Genomic DNA, 20,625 nt, shown 5'->3' on the forward strand with positions numbered 1-20,625 from the left:
TTTAGGGGGAGATTGAAAGTTGTATCACTCTTTCGTGCAGTTGAGCAGATTGTTTAAATCATTTTCATTTAATGTAAATGTTGCTGATGTCAAATCATTGGTACACTCTTGTAATATCGTAAACTTCCGTTCTTTGAAACCTTTATATTTTTATATCAATTTCATATTACTATTATTATTTATTATTATTTACATATTTTACGCCCACATTGGAGCACTTAAATCAATACATTTGAGATACTTTCGTCTTTTTCATCTCCCAGAACTTTCTCAACCTCTCCGACCTGGAAGCCCTTTGTGTGTCCGATATAGTATATTGTTTCCGTTCAACTGTTTTTAGTTTGAGACTTATGCTTTTGTTCTTCAAAATCCTCTTCTCTTTTCATCTTAGATTTGTTGCTGAGTTATACCCAATTCTTCCAAATCATCCTGAACTTCTTTGAACCAATTATTATTGATTTTATTTTTCAAAAAGTAATCAAATAGTTGTTTCAATATCCTAGTGTCTGGTAATCTTGATATGTGACAGAAAAAGGAAATTCTTCTTTTATGCATTGTAGATATTATTGATTCACATTCACGATAGACAATGTTGTTAGGCAACAATCTCCACTATCAACTTGGTGTTTTTTATTAATAATTGTTCTAAGAATTCTTCTATCAGTTTTCTGTAAGTTGTCTGTTGTAGATTTTACATTTAATTTGAATAAAGTTTCACTAGCATACGTTGCCTCTGGTTTAACTATGGAATTATAGTGTTTCAGCTTAGCGTTTATCAAAGGAGATTTTTTTTAATAGGTTGGCCAGGTAAGTCTTTTTGCTTGTTTAAATTTAGTTGTTCTGTGTTCTATTGCTTCTTTTTCATTTGTGTTCCATATTATTATTTCCCCAAGATATTTGAATTACTGAACAATTTTAATCTCTTTATTACTGTTCAGTTGAATAACTGGTAAATCAACTTTAAAAGTTGGCATTATTTCTGTTTTCTTTTTTTTTTTTCAAATGAAATTTATCCCATTTTTTTGGCTATAATTTCTAGTGGTTCAATTTGAAATTTAGCCTCTTCTATTGTATTTGCAAGTAATGCTAAATCGTCCGCAAAAGCAAGGCAGTTGAGTTTAATATTTCTACCGATCTTGATAGTTGGTTGGCATTTCTTGTTCCATTCACGCATAACTTTCTCCAATGCACAATTAAATAACAATGGTGAAAGTCCATCTCCTTGTCAAAGTCCAGTTCTTATAGTGAATGATTCTGATAATTCACCTCTAAATTTAACTTTTGCCTTCATACTTTTAAAAGTCATACTAATGAGGTTAACAAGTTTTTGGTATAAGCCAAATTCTTTAAGGCTTTTTAATAATGATTCACGATGAATACTGTCGTATGCTTTTTTAAAATCTACAAACGTGATGACTAGACCCTTACTTCGAACTCTTTGGTGCTTCATTATCCATTTTAAACTAATGATTTGATCTGGACAGCTTCTACCTGGTCGAAATCCTCCCTGATATTCTCCAAGTTCTTGGTCGAGTTGTTCTTGGATTCTTGAGTATATAATCTTGGATGAAATCTTGCATGTAATATCAAGCAAGGATATCCCCCGATAATTATTTGGACCGGAGCGATCACCTTTCTTATGCAGCGGGTGGATTATTGCTTTATTCCATTCTGTTCTAAATATCAATGAAGTATTTATGTAGGTTTTGAATAGTCTGATCATTAGCATTCTTCCATATTTCTGCTACTATTTGATTCTCTCCTGCTGCTTTGTAGTTCTTAAGTGCATTAATTGCTGTTTTCACTTCATTGTAAACTGGTAGTATAATCTTTTGTAATGGAGTTTTATTGTAGCGTTTCATTTATCACGAATTCATACTTCATTAATCAATTTCATATATTGTAATTCTTTCAAAGTTTTCTTTTTATTTCATGTGTAGAGATTTTCTTTGAGACATTGCGGATATTAAAGAAGAACTCGACAAAGGCTCAACTTTTGTTGTAAACATAACAATGAAGACTGCAGTAACTGGTGCAATCACTAAAAAGTAGAGTTTGCCTCATCATCATCATCATCATCATTTCCCAACTCCAGTTTCCTGGGTGTGGAGTACAAGCGCTCGCCATCTACTTCTGTTCCAGTTCATCCTCCCATTTGTATCATCTCTCCTCCACATCTGATCTTATAGTCTCTATCCAACGTTTTCTTTGTCTTCCCTGTGGTCTTCTTCCTACGAGATTAAGGTCAAAATATTTTCTGGCAGGTCTTTCCCTGTTCATTCTCATTATGTGCCCATACCAATGAAGTCTGCGTTTCTTTATGACACTGGTAATAGGAACCTCAATACCAGCTAATTTCCTATTCACTTCATTTCTGATATTATCCTTTCTGGTAGTTTGGTTCATGGTTCTAATGAAACTTATTTCAGTTGCTTTGATTCTATTGAAGTCTTTGTTTAGTAGGGTGCATGTGTCTAAACCGTACGTAAGGATTGGTAAGAAATAAGTGTGGTAAATGATTGTTTTTGCTTTTTGTGGTATTTTGCAGGCCCAGAGAAGATTTCTGACTTGACTGTAGAAGTTTGATGCTCTCTGTGTCCTGCTGAGTATTTCCGTTAGAATACAACAATGTGCAAGGAAACAATGAAAGAGAGCTTTAGGATACAACAGGCGAACTCAACATACTATAGCCCATGGTCACGTGAACTCCACTGTTCTCCACTTGCTCACTCTGCACGTGTTGTGTGTACCGGCAGTTCATACTAAGATGATATGTATGTTTAGTCCTCAGCCCGAAGGCTGGTTGGATCCTCAACAGCTCCACCATCAGCTGTCATAGATGGCCTAGGCATCACTGAAGAGGCGTACTAAGGAAATGAGGAGTGAGGTAGTTTCCCGTTGCTTTCCTCACCGAGTCAGAAGCTGCTATTACATATCAGTCTGCCAAGCACACTGAAATGCATGCACCTACTGACCCTATGAGAAATATTTTCACACCATTCATAGCAGGGACTGGCTGCAGAAGGAATGGCATTACTAGTAGTAAGATGATAGTAGTACAGTATTATTCTCCATTTCAAACTAAATTACTTAGTGACATTAATGAGCGCTGAAGAAAACGAATGCACATCTTCTGGATATACTTGGAAGAGAGCAAAGAACCTGGAAACATGGAAGACAACAATTTCTAAATGCAAGCGAAACCTTGGAGAATTATATACAGCTCGTATCTTAGGAAAGGACGTTACTGGTCCTGCACATACTATTGGTCACACTTGTAAGTCCGGATGTTTCGACAAGATTGGCCAAGATGACATCCAGGTAATTTTTCAATTTTTTGGGGGACCATGGGTGATTATGATATGCAAAATGCGTATCTATCGAATCTTGTAAGCAGTCATGATGTAAAACGAAGTGTTATAAAGGAAAACCCAGTAGAACGGACCATAATGAAATTCATAACCTACTATGTTACTGTCCATACAGTGTGTCATAAAGAATTTTTTAATTGATGAAAGTAGTGTCAAAAAAGGAAGAAAGGTTAGGGAGAAACAGTAACCATAGGCATTTCAGAGAAAAGAGTTAGGACAGTGTTAGATAAGTAAGGTAATACTGGTACAGTCAGCAGTGTCAAGGTAAGCAAATAAGCTATGATAGGAAAAAAACAGTTGCAGAACATTTTCAGAGTTTGGCTACTGTATCGAGTCACTACAGCCGTGCAAAGAGTCCCCACACAAGATATCTTGCAGCTTGGTTGAATCTCTTTATAATTTGTATTTAGAGTGGATCAAATAAAGTTACCCTAATACAGAACCAGTAAATTATATCGAGATGTGTTTAACACACAGTATAACATTGGTTTTGGGCCACCTAAAAGTGACACTTGCAATTATTGTGACAAATATGAAACTGAACTCCAGAGTTTGGAAAAAGGGGGTGGTATGAATCTTATTACAGAACTGAGGAATAAAAAGGGATCCCACGAAATGGAAGCTAAAGCAGCCTACAAACTGTTAAAGTCTTACAACAATAATACAGATCATTCTGTTACTGCAATTGCTGTTGATTTATAGCAAGCCATGCCCACTCCAAAATTAACAAGTGGTATACAGCAACTACAAATGCAAAATGTGGCCATAGCTCCTTCGAATCCACAATATTAAGACAGCATGTGCCGCTATGTACATCTGCAATGAAACAATAGCCAAGTGAGGGTCGTGCAAAACCGCAAGCAGTTTGAAACATTAGGTCTGAACATTGGGCAGTAACATACAAGAGTTAGTAATCTTCAGCGATAACTGCACACTGCAGAATAAAAACATCAACATGGTTCTTGGATGTCTTAAGTCTGTTCACGATGGAAGATTTCAAAATATAAAGCACATTTTCATGACCCCCTGGACACTCTTATATGCTCTGTAAAGGGACTTCAGCCTAATTGAGGTGAGGCACAGTGAGGTTTACACAAAGGACCATTACGTGTACTTCATAAAAAACAACTGCTCTACTAAGAAATTCATTGTCACTGAACTCACATCTCTCACGGTATAGGACTTCAGTGTACTGGAGAAACAGATCACGAAACAATGTTTAACAGGAGGCAACTTCAAGAATGGTAAGATGTTTGAATTTTCACACTCCTATAAGCAAGGTTTTGCCATTCATCCAAACTACAAGAGTCACAGTATAGCCCTCTCAGACCGTGTACGCAGAATTGTGCAGGTTCGATTTTATATATGTCTGAGCTTATTTGACGTTTTCATGGTGCTAGACTGGACTGCAGTGATTGTGTGGGACACATAGAATGTACTTCAGTTGTTTTTATTTAGCGCTTGACTACTAGGGAGCAGGAAGAGGAGTTTAAAATGCAATTCATTGGCAAGGTGGCGGAAGCAGTAAAGCCTAAAGTAAATATTTATTTATTGCATTCATATTAATCTAGAAGCGGAACAAGAAATGCCAACCAACTATCAAGATCGGGAGAAATATTAAACTCAACTGCCTTGCTTTTGCGGACGATTTAGCATTACTTGCAAATACAATAGAAGAGGCTAAATTTCAAATTGAACAACTAGAAATTATAGCCAAAAAAATGGGATAAATTTCATATGAAAAAAAAAAAAAAAAAAAAAAAAAAAACAGAAATAATGCCAACTTTTAAAGTTGATTTACCAGTTATTCAACTGAACAGTAATAAAGAGATTAAAATTGTTCAGTAATTCAAATATCTTGGGGAAATAATAATATGGAACACAAATGAAAAAAAAGCAATAGAACACAGAACAACTAAATTTAAACAAGCAAAAAGACTTACCTGGCCAACCTATTAAAAAAAAAATCTCCTTTGATAAACGCTAAGCTGAAACACTATAATTCCATAGTTAAACCAGAGGCAACGTATGCTACTGAAACTTTATTCAAATTAAATGTAAAATGTACAACAGACATATTACAGAAAACTGATAGAAGAATTCTTAGAACAATTATTAATAAAAAATGCCAAGTTGATAGATAGTGGAGATTGTTGCCTAACAACATTGTCTATCGTGAATGTGAATCAATAATATCTACAATTCGTAAAAGAAGAATTTCTTTTTTCTGTCACATACAGTATCAAGATTACCAGACACCAGGATATTGAAACAACTATTTGATTGTATTTTTGAAAAATAAAATCAATAATAATTGGTTCAAAGAAGTTCAGGATGATTTGGAAGAATTGCGTATAACTCGACAAATCAAAGACAGAAAAGAGAAGAGGATTTTGAAAAACAAACGCATAAAGTCTCAAACTAAAAACAGTTGAACGGAAACAATACACTATATCGGACACACAAGGGGCTTCCAGGTTGGAGAGGATGAGAAAGTTCTGGGAGAAGAAAAAGACGAAATTAACTCAAATGTATTGATTTAAGTGCTCCAATGTGGGAGTAAAATATGTGAATAATAAATAAATAATAATCTAGAAGCTTCACTGAATATCAGAATGTAATCTATGAAGTGTGTAAAATGTTTAGCAAACGTAAAACTGTGAATTTATAACATCGTACATAATATCATGAGGTTCTGAATGTTGATATGCACAATTGTGTGGGCTAGGTTTTCCTACAGGCAATGCATGCAGGAGTGCTGGGTGCTGTCACAAAAAGCACTGTGAAAGCAGAATTCGTATTCTACGTGAAAAATGTAATGTATAAGATTTTAATTGTTTTAAATCATTCCATGCAGTAAAATAGAACATTTGATCATGTACATGTGTATATTCACATGTGCTGAGCTGAAGTTTTAAAATTTTTATATTTTTTATAAGTAGTGAATTAAGTCCTAACACGCACAATTGTGTGGGTGCTGTTTTTCAGATGATAGTTCTTATTTTGTTAAAATAATTGTAAACACGTGTATTTGGGAGCATTTTAGTAAATTTTTGATGTACAAACAAATTCACACCTCCAGTTTTCTTTTAGGTCTGACAAAAAGGTGCTGCCGCCAAAAGAACTGTAAAAGTAAAACTTGCCCTCAGTGTAGAAAATATAATGTGTACTTGTTTGAACAAAGATTTTAATTGTTCCACACTGTAAAATAGAACATCTGACCATGTACATGTGTATATTCACATGCACTGAGGTCATTTTTCTTTTTTGTAAGTAGTGAATTACGTCCTGACACGCACAATTGTGTGGGTGCTTTTCTCAGATGTTAATTTTCATTTTGTAGAATAAACTAAAAATATATGTATTTAAGAGCATTTTAGTCAGTTTTTGACGTATAAACAAAAATTCACACTGCCAGTTTTCTTTCAGGTCTGAAAGTGATAATGAAGATTTGTCTTCAGAAAGTAAAGATCACGAACTACAACTGTGAAAAATTCAATTTGTCAGCAAGTACAAGAACTTACTCAGAAGTAAGCCACACCATAGAAACTGCCAGCAAAGAAATGCCAAGATCTGATACACTAATGCCATATGTGCCTCTTCCATGGAGGAATTCTTTTTTTTTTTTTTGCTAGGGGCTTTACGTCACGCCGACACAGATAGGTCTTATGGCGACGATGGGATAGGAAAGGCCTAGGAGTTGGAAGGAAGCGGCTGTGGCCTTAATTAAGGTACAGCCCCAGCATTTGCCTGGTGTGAAAATGGGAAACCACGGAAAACCATTTTCAGGGCTGCCGATAGTGGGATTCGAACCTACTATCTCCCGGATGCAAGCTCACAGCCGCGCGCCTCTACGTGCACGGCCAACTCGCCCGGTCATGGAGGAATTACTTTGAAAAAGTTCTTCATGCTGGTGATGCTAGACGTCCTTCAGAACGAGATAATGTAGATGTTGCTCAGGAGGAAGATGATCAACCATACTATTGACATCATCTGTGTTAATAATGTGCAGAAGGTTCATGTTATATCAATAACAATTTAACCAACAGTACAATGCTCTAGCAGGTACATGTCTTAATTTTTTGTTTCTGTTTTCAATGTATGATGTTCCATGGAAAGTGTTGTGAAGCAATGGGTACTATTATGAATTGCTACATAATTCATAAAATAGATACCACCATTTTGTATTATTTGCTGTCAGTGTTGAACAAATTAATTGAAATAAATAATGTATTATGTACATAGTTGTTATTTTAATATGATATTCATTTAGTTTAGTCCGTACATTGAACCTAGGGATCATCCTAAATATCCAGAACAACACAAACTGTTGATAATGACTGATATGTATAAGTAAAGTGCTGATTCTGGAAACTTGTGTTTTTTAAGTTCGCCCTTATATCCGCAACACCTCATATATTAATAAATGTAAGGTCTTCTGGAAACTCTCTTCTTCTTCCTTACTTGTTTCTTATCTTTAATAGCTTCCATTCTTTTATTATTTTTACTATGCCAAGTTATCTTTTGTTTGTACCTGCTAAGCGCTACAAACATTATTCAGGAAAAAATACAAGAACTGTATACCCTGAGGAAACAAGTTCCACCTTTACAAAACTAGTGCACAGTGCTGCAAGATGACAAAGTATGGAGGAAGCAACAAGTATCTATTGCATTTGTTCGGTTTTCTGAATTTTTTATGGGACTAAGTGACGATGTGCTCACGGTTTTGTTACCTATAAACTCTGTGGACAAACAACAGATTAGGGGAATACAAAAGATCACTTATACATCTCAAAAGGAATTTATATCAACTGTCTTTCTTGTACTGTCAAGAAGTGACTGCAAGAGAACAACACTGTTTTAACATCTACCAGTGCTGGGCAAAGGTGGATTATTGTTTATGCTGGCAGTATAGGTTTTGTTCCTGGGGCACTGTTAATGTTCAAGTCAAAGACAAAACCAGAGGACTGACATGATGAGATGAATAACCAAAATGGTTCCAGACCCCACTACTACCAAACATTTCTGAGGCTGCTTTTACTGTTGTGGAAAATGCACCCTATCATATACAGCAATTTCACCCACTTCGAGGAGCAGAAAGGAGGAAATGAAGAAGTGGCAATATATTGCACGGCGTAAGAAATCTACCCCAACATTCACTGTGGACAAGCTTTAAAAATTTGCTGGACATACTGTTACAAGGTTACCCCCCACCAACCCATTGTGACTAGAACCCCCACAGAACATATCTAGAGTAGTGTGAAAGAAGTCACCAAGAAAAATGTAGACCAATTAAACACAGACATAGAAAATATTACAAGGGAAGTGTCTGTCTGTGTAACAGCTGATGAGTGGAAGAAGACTTATAAGCATGTGGATGAACTGCTACCTGATTACTGACAGAACAATACTTTGCTGGACGATGTAAAAAAAAAACCAGCTGATTTTCAGAATAAGTGGCAAGAGTAAAAGTGATCAGCAATTCAGACAGAAGTACTGGACTAGATAGAAATGACTCCAGCACACAGTGACTCAGCTGTCAGCAAAATCTGATACAATGAAGCTTTGATGGTGGTGGTGGTTGTTGTTTACAGGGGCCTAAATTCTAGTTCATCAATCCCTAATGGTAAAAGCAAAGTGAAATGGTAGACTAAATTTGAAGTTTACCCCATGACCAGGATTTTTAAAAATTGTAATGACGACGAGAATGATTATGAATTTAAAAATGGTGAGTTGGTCTAATTTGCAATGCCTTATTTTCTATGAAAGGTTTAAAAAATGAAAATATAATAAAATAAGGTACTAACTTCAAAATAAGATTGCATATTGTTCACTTCAGAGTTATAAAAAATTAAATGAACATAGTCAAAATAATGTAAGTGTAGTTCACAATAAAAGAAAAGTTTAACACAAGTAACTAATATACAAATTTCACATTTAAGAACTGTCCTTCATAAAAAAGATGACTAGGTCTACTGACTGCTTGTCATCTTGTGAAGAGTGTCTGAAGCTTTGGAATAGGGCAGTAACGCTCTTTGCTTGGTCATGGTTCAGCACTAAAATTTACAATTTGCTTTACATTGCACTGGCACAGATAGGTCTTATGGTAATGATGGGAGAGGTGGTGATGATGCTTGTGGTTTAAAGGGGCCTATCATCTAGATCATCGGCCCCTAATGGAACAAAATGAGACAAAATGTTATGACAATTTAAAAATCCAGAATATTTCACTGACCAGATTCGAAAACGTGAGGACAAAGAATTAATGGATGGATGAAGTTAAACAATCAGTGAATCTGACCCGCAACACCCCACATTCCCAGAAACTAGCATTAAATAATAGTATTACTGACCAAGGGATTGCGTCTAAGCACAATACTAAATCGATGATGCTTGTAATCGAAACCGGTTCCATGTTAAATATATGTTGTAAATAACATCTATACAACACGTAATTCGTATTGAATAGGTTGAACCTTATAAATAACTCATCTCTGTGATTTACAGGCAATGCAAACCTATACTAGCAACGCAAACCTATGGCGTTCCTCACATAAGTGGACTAACCAGAGGGACCCGCACTATCCTGTGGTGTTCCTCACATAGTGGGTACTAAATATAGGCAAGGCAGGGGATACCGTGGGTGTATTCTTCGTCTGTGTCCCCCACCCACAGGGGGTTGTATGTTTGGTCCGCGAGAGGTATTTTATTTCCTTCAAGTCCGCCGGCAAGGCAGTTAGGACCCCCCTATCTGCCACCTGGGAGTATCGCCTCTCCCCTGCTACGCCAGCTTAGTAGGTTTGTGGGATGGGATAGGAAAGGGGTAGGAATAGGAAGGAAGCAACTGTGGCCTTAATTAAGGTACAGCCCCATCATTTGCCTGGTGTGAAAATGGAAAACCACAGAAAACCATCTTCAGGGCTGCTGACAGTGGGGTTCGAACAAATTATCTCCTGAACGCAAGCTCTCAGCTGCGTGCTCCTAACCATGCAGCCAACTCGCTCGGTAATGCTTCCTTACCTATGAAGAAACAATACACCCAATTCATAACAAAAGCTACTTTTTTACCTTGGAAACAACCCCATTACACCTGCTTGTAAGGGCATGAGCTCCATTCAAACAGAAGACCTACTGATTATTCATTATTCCCAGTGGAGTCTTAATTTCTTGTCCAACTATTGAGAGCATGGAAGATTTCTTCTCCAGTTATTCAGGTTGACCAAGTTCTACAAAACCAAATATCATCATAAACATCGTTATTTGTATCAATGCCCTCGTACCCTAATGACTGAAATATTCATGAAATTTAAGTTAAGTCTGGCTTCTTACAATATCAGCTTTACTTGAACAATTTATACTCATTTGATTTCAAATTATTTTAATTTGGATAATTTTTCAATAGAACTACATTTTTAAGCCTGTATGTGGACCACTCATCCCATCTTCACAGACTATAGGTTGGGATATACTGCCCTATATACAACTCCTACAACAAATAAATGAAAGACTGCAAACCACCTATCATCATGGCCAGTACACTTTTATCCAAATTGTCTAGACATTAGATAAAAAGGGAGAGAAAAACACACACATACTCCAACCTAACAAATATTTAAGTAGGTACTTACCATGAAATCCATCACATTCACCAGATATCTGTCTGCTAACATTACGTATGTTTTCTATGTGGGTTGATTTATGCAGTGGTGTACCTTTCAGGTGGCGAAATTTAGATACACGACCTATAACGAAGAATGGTTTATGAAGGAACACTCAGGAACAAAGAAATCTGAAGGCTAATTTTTAATATACAAAAGTAAATGCAAAGTGATCTCAGTTTTAAATATCACTATTTCTATCTTAAAGAGTTGGGTCTGACTCAGAGGTGCTCACGCTGGGCATTCTGTTGTGCAGGCGGGCAGGCAGACAACAAGCGTATGCTATTCAACCACTGTGGCGTGGCTACGTCACAGGCCATGAAGGTTGGGCGAAGTTCTCACAGTCGCTCTTGATCACTGAGGCGATACCCAAGTTTGAAATGGAGGTAGAGGGTAGAAATCCATGTCATTTACAATTTTTGTTGTAAGAAATATGTTATTTACGTTCATTATAGTTACAATGACCAGATACAATAATGAGACCTAAAAACCATAAATATTTTTATAATATACGTTATGAATTACAATTTTCACTATTAAATTTTTAAGAGGTGCTTTAAAACATTTCAAATATAATACAGTGATAAGGTGGATAATCTGTGGCTTGTGGTGGTTTGGGTTTAAATCATCTGATAAACTCACCAACAATCCTATCATGCCTACCGGGAATAACCTCAGTTAAGTTACTTATTTGAAGGCATACTGTATATCTATCTGGTAGATATATTTACATTACTGTTGTTGTACTTGAATCTTGGATAGTAAATATCTATGTCCTCATTTGTGATGAAATTCCTTTTCGCCACTGAGAGCCTAGCTATTATCATCATCGGACGCCTGTTCAATTTGAAATACTATTTTCAAAAATTCAGCAAACAGAGAAAGTCACAGAACACTACAACACTGTGCAAAATAAAGCACTTGTTGAATTATGTAATTTTATTACTGAGCACCTCTGGTCTGACTAAATAACAGACCTCATTAACATACAAAATCAGAGTAAAAGTCAGTGTTTCGTATCTCTATTCAATAACATTAACCTCTTTCATGGACCTCTTTAAAGTCATCAAATGTTTGAAATTCGTGATGAAGCCAGGAATTGAAAAAAAAAAAAAAAAAAAAAAGAAAAGGCCAATCATGCTGAATGCTACCACACTAACCCATAATAATCCACTAAAGAATGTGCAGGATTACGTTCATTACAACAAAATATTTTCAAAATACAACACTATTTGAAAAATAAGTACTGTACAACAAAATTAGAAACCCTAGCTGCCTTATGTAGGCATGAAATTAATAAAATACACAATATAGCTCTATACATTCCACACAAAATCATACATCAAAAATGTACCTGGACATAACACACAAATAAAAATTTTAAACAAAATATGTACCAGTAATGGACATACATATACCTATAACAATGAATTTATAGCTTTTTACATACATTTCAAAATATGTATAGGAGTATTTTGTAACAGCTAACTTTGTGATTAGATATTTTGTGCATGTCATGAATGTGCAGTATCCAGCAGAAAATTAATCCAAAAAAATCAATCCATTTCCTAGACTTCACTTTCACAAAAGACCAGAAACATGAATTCAATACAGGGTGTATCAGAACTATACCGACAATATAATTATTTTAAAAACTCGGGGATGCTTTTCATGTTATGTTAAGAACGATTGTCCAATGAGATTAGAGAAAATTTTTCTTTTCAAGAAAACGAGGTTACGTCACTTCCAGGCACAAGATTCAAAAGGACAAACTCGCTGTATTTGCCATGCCAGACCACAAACCATTGCTGTGCTTCAGGGAAGAGAAGGGGAGGAAAATTTTCATAGAAAAGATCTCCACATAAAAAATATTCATTTTTTTTCACATAGGCTTTTCATATCCCATAAAAAAGTAGGCTATTGGACAATCTCAACAAGCACATGCAACAGTGCTGATGACCAAAGCTGCACCAAGCCTCTAACAAGAATCTACAAATCGTTTGAATTCTGACTATAGTGATGGTCATGGCAACAGCTGGATATACGAATGTTCAAAGCTACATGTTTAATGACCTTCAATTATTACCGGTATTTGTCTTAAAGATATGGAGAGCCAAGATGTTACAAGTTATAAATCTCATTTGAGCCAAGATGTTTCGAAAAGGTCTGCGCAAGTAAATCTAATGACATGTATATCTCACACTGAAACACTCATAAATGTTAAATGACCCTGCTAGTCTTGACTCAATCCATCAACCTTGAGCTGAATCTGTGAAGTAGCAGTGAGAAAACAAGCCTTCTGCACTGGCAATATCATACTGCCTGTCCAATGATTAGTTAACGTGAAAGGAATAGAGTGGGAGAGGGAAAATAAGACAATGATGCTATATATTTGGCTGTTGGTCTTGAAGCAGAGAACTTCTCAAAATTCATTCATTCTTATATTAAAAGACAGTGCCTTGTCTATGCAACCACTCTCCTCTGTCATTTGCTGTCCTTTCCAATGTCACGCAATTGTTACATCCTAGTCTCTTCTCGATGTCTTCTTCCTAAGCCGTCCTATTCCTTTCTTTCTCAACACTTTCCCCTTCAAGAATGTTAACGATGAAAATGTTTTGACAGATTATATGTTCACTGAATTTTATTTTTCTCTTTTCTTTAATAATCCTCTATTTTCTTCATGGACATCCCTTAAAACTTCCAGGTTAATTTTTCTTTCCAATCCAGTTGTTCATGTAATTTTGCACCCTATCCATATTTCTGCAGCTTCACGGTGGTTCCTTTCCAGTTTACCCAGAGTCCAACTTTCATTTCCATAGAGCAATGTAACCCTTACAAATGGCTTTGGAAAGGATTTTCTGACATCTATATTGATATGATTGCTGGTTAAAATGTTTTCTTTGTCAAATGCCTGTTTTGCCAATACTACCCTTCTCTTCACCTCCACCAAACATCTACTATCCTCTGTGAACATGCTGCCAAACTAACAGAACTGTTTCACCTGATCAATTCTGACATCAAGTTTTATATTGGTCTTGATTTCTTTAAAATTCTTTTGCACTGGGCGAGTTGGCTGAGCGGTTAGGGGCGCACAGCTATGAGCACGCATCCGGGAGATAGTGGGCTTTGAATCCCACTGTCGGCAGCCCTGAAGATGGTTTTGCGTGGTTTCCCATTTTCACACCAGGCAAATGCTAGGGCTGTACTTTAATTAAGGCCACGGCCACTTCCTTCCCATTTCTAGGCCTTTTCTGTCCCATCATCGCCGTAAGACCTATCTGTGTTGGTGCGACGTAAAGCAAATAAAAAATAAATAAATTATTTTGCACTAGCATTGCTTTTGTTTTCTTTTAGTTGAATTTTCCAACTTTGAAGAGTGTCTGATAACCCTTGTAGCATTCTGTTCATTTCTTTTTCAGAGTCTGCAACTATTACTATGTTAAATTGGCTTTTATTCCCTTTGTTTTCTCCTCCATCATTTTAATAGGTTGTCAAAATGGGAAAATGAAACATGTTTCATATTGAAAATAAAAAGCCACATACAAATAGCTTTAAATAACAAACGCCTGATCACACTACAATTTTGGTACATGTTCTGCAGATGTGTGTTATGCAAACAGTATGTGGAATTCTCAGAGAGATCTTAACTATTTGATTGCCAAGGGATGATTTTCATTCCTTGTGTAGACTCTTTTAGAAACAGTCACAGTTCTTTTCTGTTGGAAGGTAGTACATATTAGAATATTGTTATCAAGGATGGTGTGTAGTCTCCAAATTTACCATTATTTGTTTTTGTGTGACAAATATTTTAAAATGAGAAGGTGGTGTCCGCACATCTTGCGCATGTCAACAGAGATGGCCGACTTACATGATGACGTTTTTACAATGATGATCTAGCTTATTACATACAGGGTGGCACACAATAAGTCACCCGATTGAATTTTGATCCCAGAAGTATACTACTGGGGCAACAGCTTTCAAACTGTGCGCTTAACTTCGTGCAGTTCATGAAAATTACCCCAGATGTCGTTACGAGTTCATCGCTTCCGTTTTGAGTCCGCCATTTCAGTTTGCCGCGATGGCGGACAAAGGACAGTTGGCCGTCGCACAAAAGACGAAGATTGTGTTACTGTTTGCGGCGACGAACAGTGTTACACTGATACAGAGACATTTTCGTGCTCATTTCGGCACACGGTGGGCTCCCAGCCCACAGACAATACGCAGATTATATCACAAATTTGCAGGTACTGGATCTGTTTTGGAGTGTAAGCGGCCACATGCATGTACCGTACGTGCGCCGCAAAACATTGAAGCAGTTCGAGTGGCTTTGACTCATAGTCCGAGTAAATAAACAAGAAGAGCCAGTGCCAAGTTGGGAATTTCACGCCTATCGGTGCAAAGAATTATTCAATCCGTGCTTCGCTTGTATCCATACAAGATGACTGTGGCGCATAAGCTTACTGTGAGAGATAAGGAATGGAAACTACAGTATGCAAGGTGGGCAATCGAGCAAGACCAAGAGGCAGTGCTACACAACACATGGTTTTCGGATGAAGCTTATTTTTACGTGAACGGTGTTGTGAACAAACAGAATGTTTGATTTTGGACACGTGAACCTCCGCGATTATCCACATGAAAGACACCTACGGGGAGAAAGTGTGCGTGTGTGTCGCGATATCAAGCCATGGAATCATAGGTCCGTTTTTCTTCGATGCTACAGAAACCGGTGAACTCTATTTAGACACGCTGCAAAACCAGTTCTTTCCTCAACTTATGGCCACAGGTCTTCTATTGCAGGCACAATGGTTAATGCAGGATGGAGCACGCCCTCCATACTGCCAACGTTGTGCTTGATTTCCTACACGAGAGACTTGGCCTTAGGGCATTGTCAAACAGATTTCCAGAACATTACGAAGGAGGGGGAATGTGGTCGCCTCACAGCCCGGACATTAACCCATGTGACTTCGTCCTTTGGGGGTTCCTTAAAGAGGAGATGTACCACAGAAAACCCGAAAATGCAGTGCAACTTAGGGCCATCATTGTGGAGTTATGCCGCGCCATTCCAAAAGATTTGTGTCGGAGAGTCGTCACAAATGCACGTGTGCAACTTGAAAAAGTTGTAAAACAAAACGGCAGTCATATTGAACATTTGATTCATTAGGTTGTATTTCCAAGCTGTATTCTTTACTTCTACATCAATAAATTACAAATCTTGTCAACAACAAATGTGTTATTCATGAAAAAATCAGGTGACTTATCGCGCGCCACCCTGTATATAGTTTAGGGAATGAAAATGATTATGTCGAGTCAGAAAGTGAACTGGACTTCATTATAGTGTTGAAAACACTTCTGATGAGGTTATAGTCGTGAGAGTGATTCTGAAAACGATTTTGTAAGTGGAACACTGCCAATTGCCGTGGTTAGAGATAATTCAAAAAGTAACAAAGAATTCCATGGTAATATCGGAATTAACAATACCACATTGCCATTATTCAGTGAAGTTGCCCCCGATAGTGATTTCCATATCAACCATCTCACCCTTTCCTCAAGTTATCTGGACCGAAACATGCCCCTCCTCATGATGTTGAATCTATAACTTATATTTTGATTTCCATGACATATCACTCAAAACAACATAATTTAATCCAAAACGACCATCCTCCAAATAAAACAATTTTATCCAAAATGAACATCAAGAGGGTGTACTACAAGGAATATCAACTGTCAGTGTGATATACTGATTTTTAGAACTACATATTCGCCTTAAAATGTGGATTTTTATTAATTGAAATGTTTAAATTCATTATTTATTTTAACTATAAAAATTTTTAGTTTTAAACTGCCATTAATTCAAAGGGACATTCCTTTTATATGATAGAAAAATTGTTCACTGAAAATGGGTATACAGTGACAGTGAAATGAATTCTTTTCTAGAGAGTTGCACATCGGACAGAAAGTGGGTGGCACTCTTGGCTAGTACCTAACTAATATGCATGGCACTGAGAGGGTTAAATGGCCTGCCGCCTTCCTGAGACTAGACAGCTCGGTCTTCTCACAAGCAATGCTATATATGTGAACATACTTAGCAGATTCTGTGTACAGACTTTAGCTGTACATATTTTCCAAACACTCAAGTTTCTTCTAATGTTATAATCCAGATCCCCATTACAGCTTGCGTTAGATACCAGCACTGAAAATAAAGTATTTTCCATGAACAAATGCCTCAAATGAAAGGTAAAATTTAGGAAATACAACACTCTACAAGACCAGTGTACATTCTTTCAACCTGGGATCAAATTACTCTGCAAAGTTTAGTGCTTTGATAATAAATATAGTCACTTAAAAACATGGGCAGTACATAGTTCCTCGCAGGTACACTTTCCTCAGGAACAACTAAACCTATAGATGTGTTTGTTGTTAGTACATACAGGGATTGTATCTACATGGGAAGTGATGATAATTCTGAAAAAATATTAAATGTGAGGAACATACAATATCATACACTAATTCTTTTCCGAGTGTCTATAGATATGACTTTTCCATACTAAGGCTTGTGTATGTATAACTACAGTAGGATGTTTACTGCTTATTGAATCTCAATTTGTATAGCTGTGGGCTCCAAGAGATCTACAGTGTCCTGTATTATGTAACATATGAATAGTAACACAGTAAAGGTTTCCACCTATTCAGTACTAATATGTATTTACAATGTTATAAATTACATGGAACTAGTTTCGACCCACCTAGGGGTCATCATCAGCGATATTAAAGCATACATAAGTTTTTGTCGAATCCTAAAACATGTTATTTTTAACTGTAATAATCGTATGGATTTATAATTTATAAAGTGAAGTGTGGTAATGAGATGAGAAATGTTAGTATGGTACAGGTGAGTAGTAAATAATAATATATATACAAAGAAGTTTGGAACAAAGTAAAGTGGGGTGCTTAGAGTTGTAAAAATATAACCTCGTGGATGTCAGTTGTCCTCGTACTAAAGAATCAATGTAAAATAACATATATAAACATATATACAAGTATGTACAAAGTCTGGAGAGTAAAGAGTGATACTCTTTTTAATGTCGAGTCGGCTTGACACTGATCACTTAAGCGGAGAAATTAGACATTTGGTGTATTAAAGCTGTGTTGATCGGTTGCGTTGTTGATTGTTGGACGCGAAGTTATTTTTGAATTTCCGGTTGAGAAGAAGGTGGAAACTGCGCGTGGATATATTGATTCTCAGTTCTTAGCGGAAACCAAATTGGACCTGTTTAAATGGAGAAAGTCAGTAAAAACAAAAAATGGAGATGGGAAAAGGTTAACATAAAGTGAAAGGACGCTTACCTCGCGCTGCGGTGTGTGTAGTATAGCTGAGGGTGTGTGAATGGTGGCGGGGAGAGAAGTGTGGGCAGAGAGGAGGGCAGGCGCGTGCGGGTTAGGAGGGGGTTAGGAAGAGTGGGGGTGGCTTGGGGTGAGGTGGGGGTGGGGAACTTTTAAGGCGGGGCTGAAGGGTGTGGAAGAAAGGGTAATTGTCTCGGAAAAGTACCTTTGATCAGACTTAGGATTGAGTTTTGGTTGGCTGCATTATTGTTTCTGAGGAAAGTGATGAATAGATCGAAGAGTATGTTGGGTTTCTCTGAGATTTCATTGAGATTGTGACTGGCGTTGAAGTATTGGTCTAGGTGTATGTAGTAATTTTCCATTATGTTGAGTAAAGGGCCCTTGTTTGCTAATTCGAGGATGTCCATGTCCTGTTCGATATTGGTGAAATTATGGTTATAATCGTGCATGTGTTGGCCGATGGCTGAAAACCTGTTGTATTTTATTGCATTAGTGTGTTCGTGGTATCTGGTATTGACGTTTCTACCAGTTTGTCCGATGTAGGATTTTTCACAGGTGTTACATTTTATCCTGTAAACTCCTGATTTTAAAAAACTGCTGGTCTTGTTGATGTGTGAAGTATTGTGTAAGACGTTCGTGTTCTTATTGTTGGTTTTGAAGGCTATTTTAACGCCTTGTTTCTTGAAGATAATGGTTAACTTGTAGATATCATTGTTGAACGTGAAGGTGGAAAATGTTAGAGGTTTAGTCACTTCTGTTTTGAGGATAGTTTTAAGGCGATGTTTGTGTTTATTGATTATCCTTTCTATAAAATGATTGCTGAAGCCGTTGAATTTTGCAATTCCGCGAATTGTGTTAAGTTCGTTCTTTAGATCTTTCTTGGACATAGGTATGCTGAAGGCTCGGTGAACTAGGTTGTTGTATGTGGCTCGTTTGTGGGACTGGGGGTGCACTGGATCATGGCGAATGGTGTGGGCTGTTTGAGTAGGTTTTCTGAATATTTTATAACTGAAAGAATCTGAGTTTCTAGTGATAGTTAAATCTAGGAAGTTGATTTTTTGATTTGATTCGGATTCTAGTGTGAATTTGATATGAGAATCAATAGTGTTGAGTTTTAAGAGGGTGGTGGAGGCATTAATTGATTGCTCATTCATGATTACGAAGACATCGTCAACATATCTGGCCCAAAAGAGAATGTTTCCAAATTCATTGTCAATTTTGGTGTGTTCGAGGAAGTCCAGGTATATTTCTGCCAAGATGCCTGAGGCTGGTGACCCCATTGCCAAACCATCTTGTTGATATATAACATGTCGAAAGTGAAGAAGTTGTTGTTGATGATTAGTTTTAATACTGTGATAGAGTCTTGTGTCTCTAGTTTGCTTAAGTGGCTGTTTTTGTTTAAATTGTTTTTAATTATTGGAATTAATTTTGATACTTGTATGCTTGGGTACATGTTCACAATATCGAAAGAATGGATGGAGTAATCCGGTTGCAAATTGAAATTGTTAAGTTTTTCTACTAGCTCTGATGTGTTTTTAATGGACTTTTTGGATAAAAATTGATAATTTTTTCTTAAGAAACGTTGGATGAATTGTGATAATTTGTATAAGGGGCTTGGTCTGTAGTTGATAATTGGGCGGATGGGAACTCCAGCTTTGTGTATCTAGGCCTAAAATTAAAGATAGCCAAACTACGCAAAGACGTCGACTTCCTAAAACAATGTATATCACTTAACTTGACACCTAATTTTCTAAGAAGCAATAAAAAGAAACATCGGATTTCACCTCAAACCATCAAAACTCAAAACAAAACCAACAAAATATGGTTAAGAGACGAAATTAAATTCTTGCACAAAAGGAAATCTTTTTTGAATCAGAAATTATATGACGCTCACCTCGCAGCGACTAAACTACTTTCAAACGCACAATGGACACTTTTCTACCAACAAGTGGAGAACAAATTATTCCACGAACTAGCCAGAAAACAGTCAAACTTGGAGAATAAACTCAACAGGCTAAAAAACTCCCAACTACACAACATTCAAACTAGAAACTCCAACAGAAACACGTTTGATTGTTCGCAGCTTCATCCAGCGGTCGTAAATCTATCAAACACGCCCTTAAGTGATATTGAACACTCAACTTTATCCAAAGGACCGAAACACAACTGGCCCAATTTGAACAGCCTCAACATAGCCGCTACTATGATCACAGAATCGGAGCTAGCCATTAGCAAAATGCCGGAAGATAAGCAAA

At 36.8% G+C, this 20,625-nt stretch overlaps 1 protein-coding gene across 1 annotated transcript in view; it reads right to left on the reverse strand.

The window, feature by feature from the left end:
- Positions 1-20,625, reverse strand: part of pod1 (coronin pod1) — a 355,918-nt gene that overhangs the window by 142,588 nt on the left and 192,705 nt on the right. The window contains exon 11 of the mRNA XM_068225053.1: positions 11,000-11,113. Coding sequence (XP_068081154.1) covers positions 11,000-11,113 — 114 coding nt within the window. The remainder of the gene's footprint in view (positions 1-10,999; positions 11,114-20,625) is intronic.

Source organism: Anabrus simplex, chromosome 1 (assembly GCF_040414725.1).
Source record: "Anabrus simplex isolate iqAnaSimp1 chromosome 1, ASM4041472v1, whole genome shotgun sequence".
Lineage (NCBI taxonomy): Eukaryota > Metazoa > Arthropoda > Insecta > Orthoptera > Tettigoniidae > Anabrus > Anabrus simplex.